The sequence below is a fragment of the Ptychodera flava genome, chromosome 10 (genome assembly GCF_041260155.1).
Source record: "Ptychodera flava strain L36383 chromosome 10, AS_Pfla_20210202, whole genome shotgun sequence".
NCBI classification, from domain to species: Eukaryota; Metazoa; Hemichordata; class Enteropneusta; family Ptychoderidae; genus Ptychodera; species Ptychodera flava.
The window spans coordinates 33,779,569-33,803,703 of NC_091937.1; the positions used below are offsets into that span (position 1 = coordinate 33,779,569).

Below are 24,135 nucleotides of genomic sequence, written 5' to 3' on the forward strand. Positions count from 1 at the left end.
TTTATGCAGATTATATTATCGGCCACACTTTTTCATTTGTTGATAAGATATCACCACACTTTTATGAATAGACATAATTAACATATCAAAAAAAGAGTGGTGATAACTTATCAACATATGAAAGAAAGGTGTGGCTGATAACAAAATCTGCATACAAGTAGAAACCACCTGAAAATTCAGAATTCCAACCATTCATACGCATATACAATGAACACAAAAACCACATAATTTTTGAAAGGCATATAATTGACAGACACTGTCTAAAAATGGATATTCATCTTTTCGAACAATATACAATGAACACAAAAGAGCCATGTAATTTTTGAAAGGCATGTAACTGACAAACACTGTCTAAAAATGGATATGCATCTTTTTTGGACCATGTTCAATGCGAATCAGAATACAACCTGCAGATTCCTTTAGACACGTAGAAATACACAGTGCAACTTGGCAGAATTGACTGAGAAAACTTTCTCCCACAACTTACATTCTCCATCTCATGTGTACGCGGTGCTTGTTTTTGTCGACCCCGATACCACGTCTATCAATTTTTTTCACAATTCGGTCAATTGTATGGTGGAAATCCTGAAAAATGTGCGTATTGGTGTTCATAAAATTCAGGTCTCGCCGACGACATTCTACACCCAAATACCGCTGAATGCTGCAACACAAAGCTCTCAAACTTTGCGATGGATATTCAGTCCATTCCGCTCGACGAACTTCAACCACGAAACGACAAAGCCAGAATTGAGTTCCCTCGCTTCGATATCATACGATAATGCAGGCACAAATGTAAACACTTCACTACTTCCACAGCATGATTTACTGATACGTTCATTCCTCATCCGCAGGTATCGCAGACTGTAACACCCCGATTAATCGCTCTCCTCGTGTTCTCTGGCACACGTGAACGTTGAATTTTAGCGACATTTCCGCGCCGACTAAAAATGCAAAACGTGATTGCTCTTGTGTTTTGGTCAGGGTGAATGCTTCCTCCTCCGCTATTTCCTCGTTGGTATCTGCTTTATCATATTGTGACACAAAACGTTCAATATCGCTATCATAGTCAAAAATATCAGAATATTGAGCAGCGTCCATGTCTGTTCATCAGGAGCCCAACAGAAACTAAGAACTTTAGCGAGGGCAGTGCACGTGGTAAGAACTTCATGAACAATTAATTGAGTTCAACCAATCACATTAATCTCTAAGCGTATGAAACTAAAATAAGCCAATCAGAAAATAATAGCCCATTCAGCATCACCTGCACTTGCAAGGGACGATTAGAAAAAAAGACGGGAGCCTGTATAAAAGAGCCAATCAGAAAACAGTTTCTTTCCTCACAGATGCTCTTTTTAGTACTTGGTTCTAATTCACATGTAAATGAACGGTCGTCATTCAAGTGACAATCGAAATGATGGCAAAGGCAACCATCGCAATGCTGGCCAAATTTGTGTGTTTGTCGTGTTATAAGTCGGTTATCACAACTCGTAACGGTGGGTTTACGGTTGTTATCACAACACTTTTGGTCATCAGTTTGTAAAAGTCAGTCGGCCTGCGGCCTCGTGACTTCTACAAACTGATGACCAAAAGTGTTGTGATAACAACCGTAAACGCACCGTTACTCGTGCGATAACCTATACATATCACAAATTACTTCATGTACAAAGTAATTATATCTGTTACTTAAGTTTCATGCATCTAGCAATTATTAGACTACTTTTACCCTTAGGATGTCGGCCTTAAGGATAGAGTAGACTGATGATTGCAAAGATGCATGAAACTTAAGTAACAGATATAATTGAAGTAATTTGTGTTATTTTTTATAACGCCAACCCATTCTAGGGAAGTTCTAAGCACAAGAATAGCAGAAAACAGAACATCGAGGGGATATAATGAATGTGATGGAACAAACTCAATTAATCATTCAAATCAACCGCAGCTGACGAAATTTGTTCGTTTGGAAAGATTTTTAGAAAACAGCAATGACTGATCGACAAGCTCACTTTTCGGACCGTCAGCAACACATAGCAAACAGAAAGTTGAGTAACACGTGGGATTAACATCTGGCCATGTTCTTTTTTTAATTTTATCTAAATCCTCATGAATACACGTTGCCATTCCATTACACACAGACTTTAATCGTTTGAAAATTATTATCAAACAGAGAAGTACCTTTATTTTCCCGAGATTTTCTTTTTCACCCAAAAATCAAACAAAGATAGCTGGCCTATACTGTGTGGGGAAGAATGCCTGCAAAAGTTCGCCCATGCAATGCTGTAGTTCGTTTATGCAATACCGCAGTTTGCCTATGCTATACTGTGGTGCGAGAATGATATGATTCAATTATAACACGAAATACTCTATGCTTGAATATTATTATGATTTTCCTTCTTTATGCACTGCCTGAAATTTTACAACCCTGGCAACTGCATTGTTTATACATTGTTTAACAATGAAGCAATCACATTACAATGAGGCTCTAAAACATCAAACGTTCTCTGTTGAAAACATTACTTGTAACTTGGAAACTAATTACGGAACCAACAAAGACAACCACAAATTTAGTTCATTTTAAAATGAATCTGACAATCACAGCAATTTATATTGATGTAATCTAAAGAGCATATCATCGTTGCTGAAGTTATAACTGGAATATTGTCCATAAAGAAAGTATGGTTGCGATATATCATGAGATATCAGAGAAACATCAGCTGCTGATGGGCACAGAATGGACGACTCATGCATGGATGTCATTGACAGACCCTGCATACTGTTTCAGACCCTGATAAATGACAACATTATCATAAAATACACGACACAAAACATTTCTCGAGAAACAGGAACATTCAGTTATAGATCGGCGATTTGTAGCATTCGATTTAGGCGCGGAAATAGTTGCGGATTCATAATTTCAATATGTTTGATTCTCTCCAGTAATATAATCGCCAGCTCAGTGCTTGGTTGCATGGCTTATTATCGAGACATAAGGTCTACAAATGCAAGCTGTCACGCTAACAAATCATCATCATTCGACCGAAGGAAAAATCCCACTCAATATGCACAATATTCAGTTTTGCCTGAAATAATCTGCTTATTATATTCAAAAAGCCGTATTCCCTTTAGCAAATATTTTAACTGAATACTAATTTCGACGTAGGGTGCTGTACCAGTGCTATTATTCAACAAATGATTATGGCTTTTACATCACACTAGTCAATACTTTAATTTCCTCACACTTTGACTATGCCTCAGTCCATATTGAGAATGCTCTCCTCCGCCATGGGTAGATTCAAACTAACTTTCCTCTGTCTCGTCTGTTCGGCGATGGTTCTTGCTGCACTGTATTCACCACTATGCGGCAAATACTTTGGAGTTGGGAAGGTGTTCAACTGGAGGAACGAAAGAATCACTTTCATCAACCGGCATAAGGTAAGAAAAGAGCATGGAGCCGTTTTGAAATAGACTCTACTTCGACAGTAGGATTTGATAGTCAACAAATTATTACTAAAGCAGTTGCATCTATCGACATAAAACCACATTTAGTTGATAGAATGTTTGTTATATTTTCATGATTTCGGTGAAAATCAGACGATGTCTCAACTACGCCCGTGGAGTTAAACTTAGCGTAACTCTGAGTTGCATCACTTTTGGCAACGGGTTACTCGCAAGTTTAACAGTCAGTCCATATCGACGCACTTGTAGACTAACTCACAGTGTTTTAACTGTCATCAGCATTAATGAGAAGTAGTTTATCTGTTGAACAAATGTTGTAAAATTTTACGTCGGGAGGAATCGACCAGACTAAAACGTAAAAAACACTGGTACAACGTTAAATATGTTTTTTGTTCTTAAACATATTTGGATGATGTTTTCTGTGGGGACGCAGATACTGTTCTCAACTGAACTTTGTAAGTAACAACAAGCAATCAGGTTAATCACCGAACTTAGCAGCATCAACTTGTTCTGTGACAATGATACATGATGACGTACTGACTCTCATCGCTGGCCTTAAATATAAAATGTTTCGAAACAACAAATACATACTCTTCAAGAATAAATAAATTAAATGTTTGGTTCAATAGTCGTCCTTTAGACATGATCACGAGGAGTTTTGTCCTCGTCTGTATTTTACCTTACCTTTTGAACAATTGCAATGACATTGTTGCATGTAAAGGTTGGTACTTGGCAGTGTGCAATAATGTGGGTAAACAGAGTTGAAAAATTTATAGTACGCACTGTTCCCTTTAAAACACAAGACGGGGAGTCAGGGAACCTAGAAAGGTACACGAAGAATGCTTAAACCAGGCTTCCCAAGCCTTTTAAGATTGTCAATTTCACGTTGTCAAAACAAGATATGTCACAAAACCAACGTATTTGACATCGTTAATAAAGTATTTCTGACAACTGACAAATGATACCTTAAACACGATGGCATAACTTTTACCGGTAAAAAAGAATATTAACCCCAATAGACGGGCGAGCGCATTCCGTTGGACGCAGCTCGAATATAAAACACTTAAAGTATTTTTTCTAACTTTCGTCAAGCTAACTTTCAACTACGGTCCCCAGAGGGACGCCGTGTTTCAACTATTCATTCTCTTTCAGAATCAAGAACAAAAATCGAGCATCACAGTGCAAATTGTGGTACCAGAAACACAAATTACCCAATATTACCCAATATTAACCGACATTTGAAATTCGAAATGGCACTCTCACCACGTTATTTTCAAAGGTCATTAAGAATATAAATATGTAATTAGCTGAAATAAAAATACTAAATTTCTTTGACTGCTGTCATTGTATCACCACTTTAAATAGCATTTGTACTTGCCTTTGGTCAAGTCCTTCAAGTTATGCCATGATGTGACAGCTCATTAGCTATAAAAACTATATATAGCTAATATGAAAATGCAAAATATCTTTCAATTATACGACATAATTGTCTCATCAATATACAATCCAAGTTTCGTACACTTTTTAGAGTCCTTACAGTCTTATATCCCTATATAGGAAAGTTAGTTAAATATGTAAGTTAGTAGTTTGCTGATGTAAGAATGCTAAAACACTTTCATTAATATTTCATCATATTTCTCCAATGAACATATAGGTTTCATCGACTTTGATGAAGTCAATCAAGGTATCTCCTTATTATAATGCTCATTAAATATGCAAATTAGTAAGAAGATGTTTTACAAAATGAAAACTTACTTTTGGTAATATTATATCATAATATCTATAATATACTTAGCACATTTCGTCAACTTTGGTCGAGTCAGTCCAGATATACATCCCTAATTAGGAAAGATCGTCAAATACGCAAATTAGTAATTAGCTGAAATAAAAACGCTAAATGACTTTCAGTAATGTTGTATCATAGTATCTTCCATGTACATAGCAAGTTACGTTAATTTTGGTCAAGTCAATCGACATATATAACCATAATGAGGTTCATTAAACATGCAAATTAGGAATTGTCTGAAGTAAAAATACGTGATGACTTTCAATAATATTTATCGTCGTAGCTTGAATATACATACCAAGTTTCCTCAGTTTTGATTTAGTCAATTAAGATATATATCCCTAATTAGGAAAGTTCATCAAATATGCAAATTAGCAATTAACTTTCATATCATACCTTGATGTCTTTCAAGGCGGATGAATTCTTGTGTGATCAAATCATTTATTATATGCAAATGAGCATGAGATAGCAGGTCACACTAACCGACATCTAATAAGATCTTGTTATTAGCATATGGTATTTGTCTACCGAATCTGACTTGAATCTGTTCAGGCGTTCGTGAGATATTGTGTAAACAAACAGACAGACAGACAGACAGACATCGGTACGACATTAGCTAACGTGTATGTAAACGTGAGGTAAAAACAAAAAAGTTCATTTTGAAATCAATCTGACAATCACACCAATTTACATAAATGTAAACTAAAGAGCATATCATCCTTGCTGAAGTTATAACTGGACTGTTGTCCTAAAGGTAGAATGCGCCTCGGGGACAGATATTCGAACTCTCAAACTTTTACAGTGCTTTTCTGATCTACCAATTGTGGGAGTTCACTTTAAAGCTCTCTGTGTCAGAAAACGTTTTACCGTCTTAGTTGTTTTGAAATCGAACATTTTATTCTTCTCTTCAGAGTTAACAAGGGAAGGGCGGCCATTTTGAATTTCAAATATCGGTAAATCTTGGGTAATTTGTTTCTCTAGTACCAATATTTGCACGGTGATCCAAAATTTATTTCTTGATTTTGAAAGAGCATTGTTGAAAGATTCCTTGGGGAAAGTTAGAGCAAAATTTTAAGTTTTTCACTTTCGAGGCGCATACTACTTAAAAGACAGTGTGGTTGCGATACATAATGACATATCTGAGATACAGCTGCTGATGATGATGGACATAGAATGGACGATTGAAGCGTGGCTGTCATCGACTACCCTGCCTACTGTCTAAAGCTGTGATAAATGTCAGCTTTATCATAAAAGAAGAAACGACACAAACTATTTTTCGAGAAACAGGGACGTTCAACCGTAGATTACCTATTTGTAGCATTCGATTGGACCGTAGTTGTGGATTGATTTCCGAAAGTACTGTGCAGCGCCAACGGATTGTAACATAATTTCAATGAGCTGCAGTACTGCAGCTAAATTCATTTACACTGAGTTCACAAATAACGGTGAGGAGCAGGTCGGGGTATTGCGATTGAAATCTTATTTTTTTCAGATCGCCCCCAATACTCTCACAAAATTTTCAATTCCCCCGTCAATATAATGAAAATTATCCTATAGCCACATATTCATTAGGGATGCACGCAAAGAAAAAATAAATATGTATTGGGTAGTTCTATTCGACAGATATTCGACACTTCCTGTTATTGGCAGTTTGTAGAGCCGTATTTCAAAGCCAAACAAAATTAATTGTGCTGTTCCGATAATCAGACCTACCCTATTTTTTACCCGCCGACCCTAGACTTTTTAGAGCTATGTAGACGCGGAAGTGAAAATAAAGAAAGAAAAAATCCGTAAAATCACGCACGCGAGAAATAAAGAAAAAATCACGTGAGAAATAGCGCTAAACCTATGACGTCATTCATCGTTGCACATACATTACAAACAATATGGCGGCCAGCGATAAGCACAACGTTTCGCAAAGGTCGTTGTTGTCTGCTGTAAATCGGAAACGAACTTTCAAATAAATTCTTGAGGAAAACGACCAAGGTTTTTCTCAATGTAAAACATACTCCACTCGAGTTCAATTTGCCAGTATCGCGGCTGGGCCGTGGTTTGAAATTCAGCAGATAAATATCCAAGTTGGCGACACTACAATGAACTTCAACGTGAAATACATTCACTAAGTGACCATGATCCACTTTTATTGTGAGCGATAGCGAAAGTTTGTGAATTACTAGAGCAAGAAAACCGTTGATGCATTTCAAGTTCTGCTGGCGGGTGACCAGCAGTTTGCACTACCGAAGACAAGCAGGTCTGAAACCGGACTGTACAATTTGCTGTCAAAAGAATTATAATTCTGCCAGTTCAGTTTCTATGACATTCAAACAAACCTACACGTCAACCCGTACTCTAATCTGATGATGAAACTGTTAGCAGCTGCAGGGTTTGAAATCCTGACAGATGCGTATTTAAAAATAAATATATTTTGAAAAAAAAAATCCAGCTTGCTAACAAAGCCTGTATATGTGTAATGTGCATTAGTATAATCGACAAATGACTTTCAGCCTGGACTCTTATTCAATTATCATCCATATTTATATATACATGTTTTGTCGACAAACTGAATATTGTGTGTTTATACATGCTGTAGGGAGTCAGGAAAAAACGGTATTTGATATATTGCATATAGCAATATTGAAAAACGTTATCAACAATTGTGGCTGCCCCGTTATTAGGCCCACTTGTTTGTTTGTATTTTACGAAATTCATACATGTTTAGATTTTTCGAGATAACGTTATGGACGTTAATGTAAAAAGTGAAAGGGAACCAAAATATTTTCAGGTCCCTCATGCTAAGGGCAGATCAAATTTTTCAAGCCCCCTCATCATCCCAATTTTTTTTCGAATCCCCCCTGAATTCCCTCCCCCCCCCTGCCGTTTTTTTCGTGAATGCAGCCTAAGCATGATCCTCTCCACTGGTGTAATCGCGTTCTCAGTGCTCGGCCTTATATCTGATTACCGAGACATAATTGTAGGCTGTTATGCTAACAAATCATTTTTCATCCGAAAAAATAAACACTCAATATGCAAAGTATTCAATTTCACCTGAAATAATCTGCTTATTTATTTAAAAAAGCCGTCGCCTTTCCTTCATTTAAACTTAACACTAGTCACAGCAGTCAATACTTGAATTTCCTTGCACTTTTACTATACCTCAGGCAATATTGAGAACGCCCTCCTCCGCCATGGGTAGATTTAAACTATATTTCCTCTGTCTCGTCTGTTTTGCGGCGGTTCTCGCTGCACTGTTTTCACCACTATGCGGCACATATTTTTGATTTTGTAAGGTGTTTAAGTGGAGGAATGAAAGAATCACTTTCATCAACTGGCATAAGGTAAGAAAACAGCATAGAGCCGTTTTCAAATAGACTATACTGCGACAGTAGGATTTGATAGTCAGCAGAAACGTGAAAAACAGTGGTACAACGTTGAATATGTCCTTATTGTTCTTAAGTTTCCAAAACATATTTGAATGATGTTATCCGTGGGGACGCACATACTGTTCTCAACTGAACTTTGTAATTAACCAGAAGCATTAAGCTTCACCACCGAACTAAGCGATATCACTGTGGTCTGTGGCAATGATACATGAAAAGTCCTTATACTGCTTGCTGGTCTTAGATGAAGCACCGACTCTCCTTGTTCGTCTTAAATGTAAAATGTTTCAAAACAACAGCTTCACAGTATCAAAGAATAAATTAGATGATGATTGGTCACTCATCCTTTAGACATGGACACGAAGGGTTTTGTCCTTATCCGTCTTTTACCTTACCTTTTGAACAATTGTAGCGACATTGCTGCATTTGAAGGTTGGTACTTGGCAGTGTGAAATAATGTGGTAGTCATGAGTTAACAAATTAAAAGTACGGACTGTTCTCCTTAGAATAATATACAGAGAGGGGAACTAAATAGGTGCATGGTGAAATTGGTTTTACATGCTTTTCAATGTCTTGGATTTTTGAAATTCGCTTTTGATTTCGCACGATGAGCCTTTAAAGTGTCAACTTGACGATTTTTGTATAAATTATCAGTCTTTGTTCACTTTTGTGACGATATCTTCACGTCCAGGCTTTTTACCGGAACTCTGAGACACGGTCATTCAGTTTTCATTCACTGTCAACAGATGAAAAATCAGGCAAATCTGTCCAGGTGCCGCTCACTCATACTCATTTGAAAGTACGCACTGCCAAAAACGGAACTTAGATTATCTCAGTTCGTTTACACAACCTGTTGATTATCAACGATCTGTGTAAACGACCGATGCGTCGCACTTCGTAGCCAAGAAGTCCGACTCACGACCTCGGCCGAACCCAGACTCTTCACTATGTTCTTGATTGTTTTTGCAGTATGAGCCAAGGTTGGACTGTCGTAAATCGACCTTTGCGCACGTTTCCGTCGATTTCTGATTCGCTTTAGTGGCCCTCGCTTCCGTTTTCGACTGTACTGAGTGCCAGCGCCGGATTTGGTCTGTTGGACGTGTTTGCCAATGCTTTCTCGACTGTCTATGATTGTACCGATACTGGCTGAGTTCAGAATGCTCAGCATTGCACTGAGGGTAGCGGATGCGCACTATATCGAGAAAAAATACATAATCTCGGTTTGTTTATCAAAGATATCGTGGTAGGTAATCCGGGGCCGTTAAGACAAAAGGAAAATAATGGCACGCGGTGTAACTGATTATAGTTTGCCATTTTAGTGGTATTTCAGGAATATTTCGCCAAAAGAATGTCTACGTGTCAGGGGTTCGAAATTTGGAAAAAAAATTGCTAAAATTGATCTTTGAACCGGAGTTGACAGCGCCCTCAAACGCCCTGCATGCAGGGCATCCAATTTTAAGCAGCACATCCAATTTTAAGCAATCAATGTAATTGTCGGTTTAGTTGTATTTTCTTTTGCTTATACTTGCATGTAATTTTTGTTCAGCAAATTTGTTAGTTCGAGTTGTTTGGTTTATTTATGCTACATGAACACAGGCGTCGCATTGCAGCGCCGGAAACAAACCATGCCGCTATTTGTCCGCCATTGTGACGGTTTGTCTGTTTCTATAGGGTTTTTGTCTATTTACAGTTCCTCATACGGAGCGACTGTTTTCCATTGTACCATGGACATATCGTCCGTGATTGTACGAGTTCTGAGGTGGAAGATACACATACTTTCCTTTGTTTGCATTGTAGCTGTAGCGATATAAAAACCAGAAGATTTTAATATGGAATTACTAAAGACGAAAAAGAAAAAACTATCTTTTCTATAGAAGTAGGGTTGGTTTTGGTAGGTTTGCGTGAAATCGTTAGTGTGTTGTCGAAATGTCGAAATTCCTACTGCTCTGAATAATACCACTGGGTATTCTTGTTGAACGGCGATATAGGTCTTCGACTTTGAAAGTAATGCAGTTTTTATTTTAAATTCGGATGGGATAGTATCGTCCGACCGAACGGAATATACTCGTGCCTTTTACTGACTGCGAATTTTTGGATAAGAATACTTACATATCTAATCCAATTTCCATTTATCTTAAATTTTGTTTCTTTTTTGTATTCTAAGACACGAATTCTAGTCGAGAATGACATTGAAAGCCATGGCATGACAAGGCTAATTATAACGCATTGTAAGCTTGGCTCCTTTATATTCTTTGGTCTATCGTACGGAAAGGAATCGACAAACCCTTCAATGAAATTTGTGACGATGTCAGTTATCTAGAAACCTCTCTACGTGAAAAACTTAATACTTGTACGAATTGGTTCTCGCGTTTTGTGCAAATTTCACCACCAAAAGTAATACATTCAAAAAACTTGAACGGCGCCCTGAAACGGTTCATTTGAGGGTTGGTTGTGACAAATGACGAATATCAAGTCGCCGAATATCGGGACACGCATCTCTGTAATTTTATTTTTCATTTGACATACTTGTGAAGTGGCTTATATAGTATTATTAATTTGTTTTCCTACAAAAGACAATCGTAGTCTCGGCCTAGCTTTTTCCAATATTTCCTGTATTTTCCCGTAACGGTTCCGTGCTTATGGTTGGAGCGGCTTACTGGGCCTTGCTACTTGTAACCGCGGAGGTAATAGACTGAATTACCGCCCTCTAACTCCGCCGTCCCTTGGTATTCGGTTGTCCAGTGAAATTACATAACATGGCTTCCCAGTGGCTTCCCTACGTCGATTCACAACTCCGTCACTCAACAAAGTACCTGTGTTCACGATTAGCTCTGTCAACTCCGAACTAAGCTGTTCGTGCAAAAAGGTGTTCGTGCGAAGTTTTTCAGCGGGCGGGCAAATTTAAAAACTAGTAAGCGGGCGGGGAGAAAAAATCGATATTTTCTGTGGGCGGGGAAGAAATTTCACTATTTTCAGTTGGCGGGGAGAAAAATTTTAACAGTGGGTACCGGAAGATACGTAGAGGGAGGGGAAAGCGGAGTGGTTGATAGAACTTGAGGGGAGATTTAGCGCCTAACTTAGAGGGGAGCAATGTTCCAAGCTATACTGCCAGCTGCTCCCACGGTTTGCGTTGATCTGGGTTGCCTAGTAGGCATCTAGTTGGCAATGGGAAATTTCAGTAGTGGGGAGAGGGCAGAGGGGAGCTTGAAATGTTGTGGGGAGTGGGGAGCGGGCAGACTATAGATACTGGAGGGCAGCGGGCATCAAAATTCAGTTGGAGGGCACATTTTCCGTGTATGCCAGAGGGAGGGCAGTTACGAACAGCTCTACTTTCCCCTCCAAATTTTAGGTCAAGGTCAAAAATAAGAAAAATCGGCATATCAGCCTTCAAAACATGTTTTGCGACGATTTTGCGAAATTCATGAAATTTACCAGTTGGCGGCACCTCAGTAAAAAACATGCAAGACCATTCTCACAATAACAGAAACATGTATTACTTCGCTGTTGATATTTTTGGAATTTGCTTGTGTGAATTGCATCGGCCTTTCGGGAAACTGTCAAACATCTCCACTGTGACAATCAAGTGCATGGTCGGACCCGGGCACACGTTTCACATATGGAAATGCTGTATGAGCTGCGTTACTATCAGCTTGGTCATTTCCCTGGTTAAACTTTTTCTTTTCTGCATTACATACGTAGAAAACGGGTGGCTTGTCGATGGTAAAATAACGGCACCGGAGAGAGAGAGAGAATGTTCGCTACCATGATTAAGGTGGCAAGTTTAAGTTTAAATTTAAAGCATTTTGAACTGAAAACCGTACATCTACATGATTTTATGGAAACCACGGGGAATGTCCATTGTTACACCAGTCTCCTTGTTTGAAAGGCTTCTATAATAACCAGATATGAACTGAAAATGCTCACGTGTTTCATTATATATTGCAGTTATGTGTAAATTTTAACCTTTCCCACATGTTTGCAACTTCATTGAAAATATTATGATCGACGTAATGAACAATAATCATCGTCGATTAGGTCATGAAGTATACAAATATGTAATTAGCTGAAATAAAAATATCGAAGTTCTTTTACTGCTGTCATTGTATCACCACTTTATATAGCAAGAGCAATTAATTGGCTCAAGTAAAAATGCTTAATGATTTTCAACAATGTTGTATTACGGTATCTGCAATATATGTAGCAAGTTTTGTCAACTTTGGTCAAGTTGTTTCAGATATATCTCTAATTAGGAAAGTACAAATAATATGCAAATTAAGAATTGGCTGAAGAGAAAATGCTTAATGACTTTCAATAATATTGTATTATAGTGTCTTTAATGTACATAGCAAGTTTCATCAATTTTGATCAAGTCAATTCAGATAAATATGCTTAATTATGAAAATTCATTTAATATGCAAATTAGGAATTGGCTGAAGTAAAAATGTTTTTTTGATTTTCAATAATATTATATCACAGTATCTTTGATGTATATAGCAAGTTTCAACAACTACAATCAAGTTAATTCAGATATATATCCCTAATTTGGAAAGTTTATTAAATATGCAAATTGGGAATAGGCTGAGGTAAAATGTTTAATGACTTTCAAAATTGTTGTATCATAGTAGCTTCAATACTAAAGCAAGTTTCATCAACTTTGGTCCAGTCAATTTAAATATGTATCTCTAATTGGCAAAATTCATTAAATGTAAATAAGGATTGGCTGCAGTTAAAACGCTTAATGACTTTCAATAATGTTAAATCATAGTATCTTTAATATACATACCAAGTTTGGTCGATTTTGATCGAGTCAAATCAGACATATATCCCTAATTAGGAAAGTTCATTAAAGATGCAAATTAGCAACTCTCTTTCATGTCAACCCTAAATGGTTCCCACTACAGATATATCTTGGTGTGATCTACATCTGTAGTAAATCTCATCAAATTGTGTGTAGTCGTTTTTAATGAATATCTGTTTTTTCTAAAATCATTAATTATGCAAATAAGCAAAAGTATTGAGCAACACCCACCAAAAACTAATCAGTTCTTGCCATTTGCTAACTGAATCTATGTATTAGATTTGATTCTGATCTGATGAGCCGTTTTTGAGATATCGGACCAACAGACAGACAGACAGACAGACAGACAGACAGACAGACACACAGACACACAGACAGGCACAGAGACAGACACACAGACAGGCACACAGACAGACACACAGACAGACGGACATCGCTGCGACATATGCTCACATGTGTAAACACGTGAGCAAAAAACTGAACAAAGTTTTAGTTTCCTGACAATTTTTGGCGATTTCACGTAAATAAATATCGATGAATTTGAAAAATTTCAACTTTTAATCTTATATACAAAAAAAGATTATTTTATGTGTTTTGTTTCTCTTAAATCGTCTCTAACTTTGAGTTAATAATCAATACTTTGTGAGTGAACATGAAGAGTATGATCTTGTCTGATTTCTGTTTTAGAACCCGAATTTAACAACGCAAGGTGAGCCAAGTGACTCTGCAGGGTCCATATCCTCTCTGAGTACCGACATAGCTTTACATCATACCACTGTAGCAGGCGATGTCGAGACAACAATCAACCCGGAGACATTTGCACCGGATTACACTTTAGGGTTTTCGTCGTACTCAACCGCAACGTTAACGGATTCTTATGAATTGAAGTCAACAACGTCTATAAAATATGCGCAGCAAAGCAATTACTCGTACACGCTGCCGAGTGATTTACGTCAAGCGATGCAAAATCGTTTCCTATTCCCCATACTTCACTATGGGGGCGGACCTAGTTTCCAATACAGACAGTTGAAACTCGCTATTGAGTTCGCAGTTTACACAAACAGAACCATCGTTTTATCGGATTTCAGGTATCATCGCAAAGGATATATCGCTGGGAGAGCTCTCTTCGAAGACACGTTCAATGCGCGCGTATTCAAAAAACTTATGCCAGCTGTAAGCATACAGGACTTCCGAGAGAAGTGTGGACCACGCGTTCGAACCGCTTGGACATTTTATCACAGCACGAGATACAAGGATAATAATTCAGTCGCTGACCTCTACCAACAAAGCAGACAGTGGTTACTTGAGAGAGCAAATGTGCAAATCCCGGATGTAAAGTCAGTCAGTTTCCCGAAATCTATTCCGGAATCCTGGCGCAAGCTAGAGAAAACGGCCGCTGACCGCTGCGTTGTAATGGTATCTCCCGTAGGTTTTGAATCAGTGCAACTGCCTAATAAACAGATGATGTCAGACGCCATCGACGGGCATTTGGTGAGAACGTCGGTTTTGCAGAAGGCAGTAGTGGACGTGCTAGCCAGGATTTGTGATGGGAATCCAATATTGGGCTTCCATTGGAGGAATAAGACGGGCGAACAGTGAGTAGATCACAACATTCCATTAAAATATACCTGTTCGTACTGAGTGTTGACTGTTGTCTCTCTCGCCGCAAGAGGGCACTCATTAGAGGTTATCACCCAATATCGCATGCTCTTGTGTCGTATCAGTATGAGTAGCATTTGTACTGCGGTAGACATAAATATAAAAATATTTGTGTAAACAGGCTTCATTCATAAACTATAGGCCTACCTCCTGCTTTTCGCAAAAGTCAAAACAACGCGCGACAAATCATCCGTATCACAATAAATACCATATTAGAATAGATACCTGATGTCAAAGATAGTCCCACGGGAAGAACTTGATATAATACTATATGTTATTACGGTTGACCGAAAAATAAACCTACTTTGCTCGGTCTAGAATTGTTTATGTAGCTTTATACCAAACATTACGACTCAAAAATACAAAGCCCAAATATTTATAGTAAAATACAACTTCAAGTTACACTCCCTTATAAAACTACTGTTCTATTTTCTTAAGTTTATGATTTTTGTTTTGTTTTTACATATATCCGCAAACAGACTGAGGATATTCAGAAGTCTGTGCAAGCCATGTACAGAGTCTTCAAATAGTGTAATGTCATCTGAATACAATAAAAGAAAAATGTATTTCAATTCTTACGTTAGCTGAATGCCCATATATCATGCGTTTTCAACCATGGTCTGCAGTTCATTTATAATTATAGCAAATAAAAACAGACCCAGAATGCAGCTCTGTCTTACTCCCATTTTACGATCAAATTGTCTGTAAGATGTCGGCCTACTCCTACACAAAACTTTACATCTTTATACATGCTTAAAGAATGGTTAGCATCTTGCCCTGACACCAGTCTGCAAAAGTGACGTGAATAAATATGAACCGTCAATCGTTTCACTAGAAAATTCCGAGAGCTCCCCTGTTACCTTTATTTTACTAAGTCTTTGATGTTATGATCCTTCCAATTTTGTCAATGAATATGTTTCAGAACTTTGGGGATATCAAATATATACATTAGAGAGAGTTCATTATAATTATTGTAAACGTTGTTTGGGCGTATACTCCCGATGCTGCTGTCATTGCAGAGCTTGGGAGGATGGCAGTCTTTATTTTTACATTTTACTCAATGTATAAAATGGTTAAAACTTTTGACTATGCCAGATAGTCGAATTACAAAACATACTTGCTGTTACTAAGAGAAGATGACAGAGGTAAACCGACAAGATGAGAGAGTTAAAACGAACTGGTTGACGCATATTTGACAATACTGAATATATATTGTTTTGGCCATGCATGGATTAACCAAGGTGTCGGTAGTGAGCATAATTTTATTTTTACTTTTACACAACGAATTAAAGATAGCTGGCAACAAGAATGGTGGGGGAAATGTCAAGCATGAGCCGACTGAATTTACTTTGTCAGATTAAGTACTGTACGAATTTAGAAAGTTGTACAACTGCTACAGTTAATAAACACCGTAAAGCATTATCACAGATACGACGATCCAGTTATCAGTTTGCAATTGATTGGGTCGTAGCAAGTGTCTCTATCGTACAGAGCAACTCTGCGAAATTTGTCTTGAATGTCTTGTTGAGGACGAATTTCATTTTCTTTTAGGACAGGAGCTTTTGCCATGTTGGGCGAGTAAAAACTATAGTCAACAAACTTTAATGAGGCTTTTTACTACTAAAGATAGCGAAATTTTGTGTACTTTAGGGAAGTTTATTGTAAAGTATTTGAACTAAGGAAAGAAGCTATGAAAGTGTAAGACAAATACTTATTCCTCTTTTTCTCACATTCTAACACATTTGGTGTAATCAAGATATGTAACATTCTCTATTATATGTTCCAAGCAATGGGCAGGTGGCCTGAAAGTTAAGAAATAACTATATTATTATCATTATTATATGTTATACAATCGTAACACTGCATTCACAAATAATGGGAAGGGGGTCTGGAGGAATGGCGATTGAAATCTTAATTTTTTTTAAGATCCCCTTAATACCCTCAAAAAATTTCATATCCCCAAACACCAGCTATATGATCAAACTTTTTCAAGGCCCCATCCTCCAAACTATCATATAGCCGAATATTTATTGCGGATGTTCGCGAAGGAAAAAAAATACACAATTCAGCTTGCAGATGTTCGAGACAACCTTTTTTCGACGCACACATGAATATTCTGTAGTGGTTATAGAAATGTGTTTGAAGAGCCATATTCCTTAGGCAAGTTCTTAAATTGATTCATTTTTAAATGCATCAGTGGACTTGTTTAATTTATCAGTCTGAGCCGATTAGAGTTAATCGAAATCTAGTCCGGTCGATGGAATCCGCTGAAGAGCAACCAAAATGGCGATCATGAGAGAGTATGCAAATTGTGAATTCCTGGCAACATCTTTTCCAACTAGTGAAAACGGACCATGGTGACCTACTAAAATTATTTCTAAAAAAATTGACAATAATGGAAGGTTGAAATATTTCATCAAATAAAACTTTTAATCTCCGCACTTTCGGATATAATAATGGCAAATTGATAAAACAATTTTAAAAATTCCATTCATTCTTAATTTTTCAGCTAAATTAGAACCTTTAGTGTACAAAGTTTTCATTTTGTGTTATTGTACGATGAAAATGATAACATCTTATTCACTGAATGAACTTGGGAGAATGGTTATATATATTGGTTTTATGTGATTTTCGTGAAAACAGCGACTTTTCATCATCACTAAACCAAACTAAGCATGGTAACCCATGTTTTCTTTAATTTTTTATTATTCTCATGTACCAAAATTCAAAAATCCTATTTTAAAAGTATAACATCTTGAAAGTCACAGTTTTTCTGATCGTAATGGTAAGCAAACAATATTACAAACATCAAATTTTGATATTTTTCAGTAGTAATGTTGCTTTTTTGCATTACCTCCAATATCTTGTTTTATATCTTATCATCTTGAGAGATTCAGAAGTACGCCTAGTCAAACAATCTACGTATGTGTTACATACGCTTATATTGCCGTAAAGTTGCATTTCATATACATCGAAATGTCAACTTATACAATAAGACTATGCAGATTAATACTCAGGCTGTGTGAATAAGTTTAAAGCATTTCAAGTTTAAAGCACTTCAACATGATTTTTTAATTAATTACAAAAAATGATAATGATACACAATACAATGTTGAAAAATATCAAGTTTAACATATCTACTGATCATTCATATCTTTGTTACACTCTATTGACAGTGTATTCATTGCAAAATGACAAATCAGGTACCCATACAAGGGAAGAAATAAACTGTACCATTATATTCAAGGAGAGGCACTCTTTTTGTGTACCATAGTCAACACTTTTTTGTGAACAGTGATACACTGATTGTCCAATTTTCCATTCTCTACTGATAATTGTCAAGTCTACAGGGGTTCCATATGTGGCTGTCCGGCCTGATCTTGTGTACAAGTATGTTTCACTGTCATGAGCGTCAAATGACCCAAACTCTTTTTCAACTACATCAGAATCATATCTATCTCTGTCATTGCCACTGCCGGTATGCAGTGAGAGAGACACTGCACGGCAGTAGCTGTATTAACAACAGACAAGGAAACTTTTTTCCTTGTGTGTGTATTACTCTGCGTTCACAAACTGGTTCGGAGGAGGGCGGCGCGAGAATATTAAAAATGTAAAAAATTCTGAGTACCCCTAGCGCACACCCAAAATTTTCAAATCCCCCTTCTCACAATGGAAAATTTTGAAATCCCCTACCACACCTACCCACATTCTGTTTCCAACGGATAAGAAAATGTCTCGTTGGTTTACACCCCGCAAATGTTTTTTAAAAGCCTGTTCACACTGCAAATTGACAATTTTCCCCTACAAAAGAAGCTATATCTGTACTTTTATATATGTTTGAAAATTTATACTTTGCTTGAAGTGGGAGGTAAAACAAGAAATTTGATTTTTGGATTCCATCAAAAATGTTGATTCACTATACATGGTAGTCTACAAGAAAACCATGAACTTTTTTTCCAATATAAAACTAGCAACATCTGTGCGTTTATAGACGTTTGATGTTTGAAATAAATGTACTCGCTAAGAAAGTGCATATTGTACAAGAAATCTGATTTTGGAATTTCACAGAACTGTTGATTCACTTTATACATTGTAGCCTATGAAGTCTTGCTGTCGAATCTGCACACACGTTGATTCATGTCAGCTACGGGTATTGTCAAATTATCATTTACTTGACGCATGTTTCGAATTAATGTGGTGCTTTCCGGCCACAGCGACAATGATGATGTGACTCCCTCGTTACTTCAAGAGGGCGTCAAACAATTAAATATTACTTAGCTTCGGCTGCACTATTTTGACGAAGAACACGTTTTTTATTTGCTGTTTAGAATATCCTTTACTTATACCTAAAGCTCTGCATCGTTTTCTTTCACAGGTGTCGCATAGGCAAGAAAGGACAGTCTAACGACCCCGTGTGCAATGGGCTTTTACAGGGACAGTATAAAATTGTGGAGAGTATAGCATCACACATGTCGTCAATAATATCACAGGAGGAAACAGGTTGCATTTTCATGGCCAGCGCGCCGAAAGAACCTCGCGAGGTAACAGCTGCGGAAGAGACTTATTTTTGTGACCTTTATCCCTGATAACAAAACCACTCACACGATGTCTATATTTTCTTCGTGAATTCTATATCAACAACTTCATTTTATCATAAGCTCATAGGAGTAGGTTGAAAGTAGCGGAGGCTTATCTTTTTTTAAGATTGGATGCTTAAAACCCTACCTCTAACACTAGAATGGACATGAAAAAGACTAACTTTCCATCACTCAATTTCTTACTAATTATCTGTTTGGTTTGTTTCAGAATGTTTTACGTCAACTTGCTGCTCACAAGCTCTCAAAACTCATTACGATTGATGACGTTATCAACCTACACAACCCTTATATTGACACGTTGGGTGATGATGATTACTTTATATCCTTGATTGAACAGGAACTTTGTGCAAGTATGTCTTTCAACCATTTGATGTGTTGGCGTTTAAGTCTGGGGGAGATAATATGTACCTATGTACGCATGCATGGATGCATGCCAAGGTGCTTTTCATTGATTAAGTAAGAAAAGGTGATATTATTAAATTGGTAAGAAATTGTGTGCATGCATGCATGTATGCATGCATGCATGTATCACTCTATCACTCTATCTCTCTATCTATCTATCTATCTATCTATATTCGTTCTATCGTCTGTCGGTCTCCACTTTACTTTGTCCTTCCACCTCCTATTACCTGAGACACCATATTTTGGCTAACCGGATAAATACTTCGTGCCAACCTAAAACCATTCATGTTTTTAGATACACCAAAATCTATTTTTTTGTTTCACTATCATTCTACAGGAAGCAAAGTATTCGTAGGCACTGGAATGTCGAATTGGTCGAATTTTGTGTTCCGTGAGAGAAGAGCATTTCAGAGAGGAAAGAATTACGATTTTACTAAGGATTTCCCCGATATATTAGACATTGGCAAAAGATACTCCTAAAACGAGATGCATTGTATTCATCTGAAGAAGAACGCCACCAGATTCCAGGTGCAAAAGAACTAGACAGAAAACTTTAATATTTGACCCTTTTAGTTGACAAGCTAACTGTCCTAGTCCGAGTTGCAATATAATTACATAAACACATGACATTTCTTGTTCAATTCTAAATTACACAAGAGAACAACAGGACAAGACAGTGCGAGCATGTCTAACCTGACATTTGTAAGAGTGCGGTGATATCATAGTATACGATGGCAGAACGCCTCTGGGAGAATATAACATATCCGATTACAACACAAGCTGGAGTACGTCGCTGAGCACATGCTGACAGTGAGCATGTGTAACGCGGCAAGTGTGTAGTCTTATATAGGTAATAAGTGTACATTAGTCTGTCGGGTTTTTTTTAATTTTTACCGTTTATTATGTACTGCCTAATGGAAATGCCTACTTGGTTTCTGTCGAGCGAAAATGGTACGTAAATGATGTGTTTGGGTTTTGGAAAACCGGGTGAAATGCGTATGTCCGTCAGGAGACTGGTCTTCAAATCTAGTCACCGCAGCATTGTTAACGTGATGATATATGATTGATACAGATAATCTGCAGCTGGATTGATAGCAGTCACTTTAAAATGTCTACATACTCTCAACTGATATCCCTCTCATATCTATTGCTCAATGTTAGGCTCGGTTCTTTTTCAATTCCATAAGTTTTCAGGTAGGTGCGGGTAGCGGAAGCTAGCAAAACCAATTAATTATCCCCCATTATCTCCTCTTCAAATTACTCTAATACTTTGAATATACAAATCGTTGGTAACCAAATATGATAAACTAGAGTGCGACTGGTTTAAATACTATATTGAATCACAAAGAAAGTTCTTTTGCCCGCTTGAACAGAGCACTGCTTAGTATGAGCCTAATATCGGTATATGTCCAAAATTGGGGTGACCCTATTTGTTTGTTTGTTTGTTTGTTTCTCATCTCCAGAGGAATACTCAAGCAGCGCGGGCGGGCGAAATAAAAACAACAAGACCAAAAAAAACTCTATTTGGTTTTTCCATTTAGTCTCTACAATTTTTAAGTAGAAAAAATGTGTATTTGTTTGAGTTAAATGTTCTGTCCATTCAGTCGCTGCAATTTCTTGCCTTTCAGTTCAGTGTTCTCTCATTTAAGTCTCTTCAATTTTTTAGTACATTGCAGTGTTTCATCTTGGATACTACACTAGGACAAGTTCCCTTCTACAGGAATTTTGAGGGGGATTTTAAAAATTTAATTTTTGGGGATTTAACTGAAACATCTACTTTACACGTAAGTTTTAATGTTGCAATGATGTCACTTGTGATACACATATTACAAGCCATAAATCACTTGCTTACACAATCCAAGCTGCTTGCTGCAAACGCCATCCTCTATAAGATTTTTTAAAAGTCATCAAATTTGAGTAACACTGTTGTGAATTTATAGGGCTTCCAGGAGTGGCGGTTAGCTCATTAATATTCATAAGCATTAATATTCCTGAAAAAATCTTAGCATATTTTGTATGCTACAATATTCTGTATGTTTGTTTGTACATATTCTGTATGTTTGCTTTCTTAAGGCTTGAAGTACATTCAAGCATAATTACAAAGCTAACCATTTCAACTGTACCTGCAAGGGATTTATTTCATTTTTAACTGAACTGTATGCACTGACACAAAGCAAGAAAAATCTTTAGTAGTTATAAAGGAATGTTTTGTAGCTTCTGAAAAAAATAATTCCTTGTTTGTCATGTTTTTACTGTGCTTATATTATCCCTAACCATTGTAAAGTTTGGATCAACATTGCCCTATACAAACCAGTGAGCTGTCTTTTTCTGGTGACCTAGCTGGTCTTGTAGTCTTGTGCGCAGACTCAGTAGAGTTTAAAACGAACAAAAATAATCGCAATCATACCAATCCATAATCCAATAACACTAGGTCAAAATTTGTAAGACAATAGTTGTAAACATAGACACAAAACAGCACAGAACAGACAGTAAATAGACGGTACAAACAAAGTCAAATTCCTGAAAGAAAGATATATGGACCTCTGGCCAAAAGACCAAGAAGTGATGTCAGGTATTTCGAAAATAGTAAGCGCATCCTGCCCCACATGTGGCACCCGCCATATATCAATCTGTAAGTCAGATAGGTAGTGGTCACTATAACTAAGGCCCAATGTCACCGATGCCATCAGTGATCATTTGTCGAAGAGAGATATTGTATTTATCTACCAGCTTGCGATACCTGCCAAAAAAGCGTTTGAATGTAGAGACAAGTCTTGCTCTGGTGTAACCTTGATTTAACAGTTTGAAAGAGAGATGGCCATGTCTCTCTACAAAATCACCATATGAACTGCATGCTCTTGCATATCGTATAAGCTGGGAAATGTATACCCCATAAGCAGGTGAGAGTGGAATATTACTGATGAGGTGTGGAAAATTAATTATACTAAAGTTGAAATCATCTCTCTTGTCATATAGCCTAGTAGAAAGGTGACCATTGGAGTCAAATTCAAGTAAAATGTCCAGATATGAAGCAGAAGAGGCCGTTTCTGTAGTTTCTTTAATCTCCAATTCTGGAGGATAAATCATAGCGAGATATTTACTGAATTCAGAGTTATTCAATGAAATAACATCGTCTATGTATCTAAATGTTAGGTTGAAAGTACGAGCTACAGAGACCTTTTTCTGCTTGATAAGGTTCTGGATAAATTCTGCCTCGTATGAGCACAGAAATAAGTCGGCAAGTAAGGGAGCACAGTTAGTGCCCATGGGAATTCCTATACACTACTTAGGAGGTCGGACTGGTCTCAGCCATGTTTTGAATGTGGAGTTTCTCGATGTCAGATTTGCTCCAATTGCTTTTTGTCAGTCATTTTAGAATGGGAAAATAAAAAAACAGAAAGGCTGGTTGTCACCGACAGTTAACTTTAGGGTTTATTTGCCTGAAAAACAAGTCAGTGTTTGTTCATTTAATTCAAAAACTGGACCCATTGACATCACAGCTTGCTTGTGACTTTCATTGCATGCAGTCCCGTCACAGTGCCAATGCCATTCACTGAACTCCGGGACTGAACTGAACACGTACGTTTCTGTAACAGTAAAGTCAAATTTTTCGTGTCAATTTTTGCTACCACAATTATTTTCATATTGTTGTGGACATTCATACCGTGCACAAAAACTTTAGTTGTCTCTCAATCGTATAGAGATATATGCGACACAGAAACCTAATCGAGCTAGGTCTCAACTGTCTGACAGGCTTTCATATGCAATATCAACGTACCAAATGCAAATTGACGCGTGGTATTGTTTCAACAGCATTTCATTGAAGCAGTTCAAAAAGTATCAAAATCGAAATAAAATTAGTTCATTTCATATATATATTCTTCCTACACTATACAATGCCTGTTGCCACACTATTAACAGGTGCCGATAACGGGTCAAATGCATCGAAGTGTGACACCTATGATATTTGGTATGCCATTCCAGCCAGCTCAGTGCAGTGTGCGATGGGACGCCCCTCCCATGTACAATTGGCGGCCCCCAGCACACCAAAGAGGGGAATCG

General features: G+C 37.3%; 1 protein-coding gene across 1 annotated transcript; it reads left to right on the top strand.

Moving 5' to 3' along the window:
- Positions 1–3,017: 3,017 nt before the first annotated feature.
- LOC139141485 (uncharacterized) lies at positions 3,018–20,848 on the top strand. Its single transcript, XM_070711086.1, has 5 exons — positions 3,018–3,429; positions 14,102–15,009; positions 19,449–19,614; positions 19,880–20,021; positions 20,411–20,848. Exons 1-5 carry the CDS (start codon positions 3,244–3,246, stop codon positions 20,551–20,553), a joined length of 1,545 nt encoding a protein of 514 aa, XP_070567187.1. The 5' UTR covers positions 3,018–3,243; the 3' UTR covers positions 20,554–20,848.
- The last annotated feature ends 3,287 nt before the right edge of the window (positions 20,849–24,135 follow it).

Coding starts and splice junctions, on each gene's coding strand:
- LOC139141485 (XM_070711086.1), top strand. CDS start 3,244: ATGCCTCAGTCCATATTGAGAATGCTCTCCTCCGCCATGGGTAGATTC. Junction 19,615..19,879: donor CGCCGAAAGAACCTCGCGAG/GTAACAGCTGCG, acceptor GGTTTGTTTCAG/AATGTTTTACGTCAACTTGC. Junction 20,022..20,410: donor TGAACAGGAACTTTGTGCAA/GTATGTCTTTCA, acceptor ATCATTCTACAG/GAAGCAAAGTATTCGTAGGC.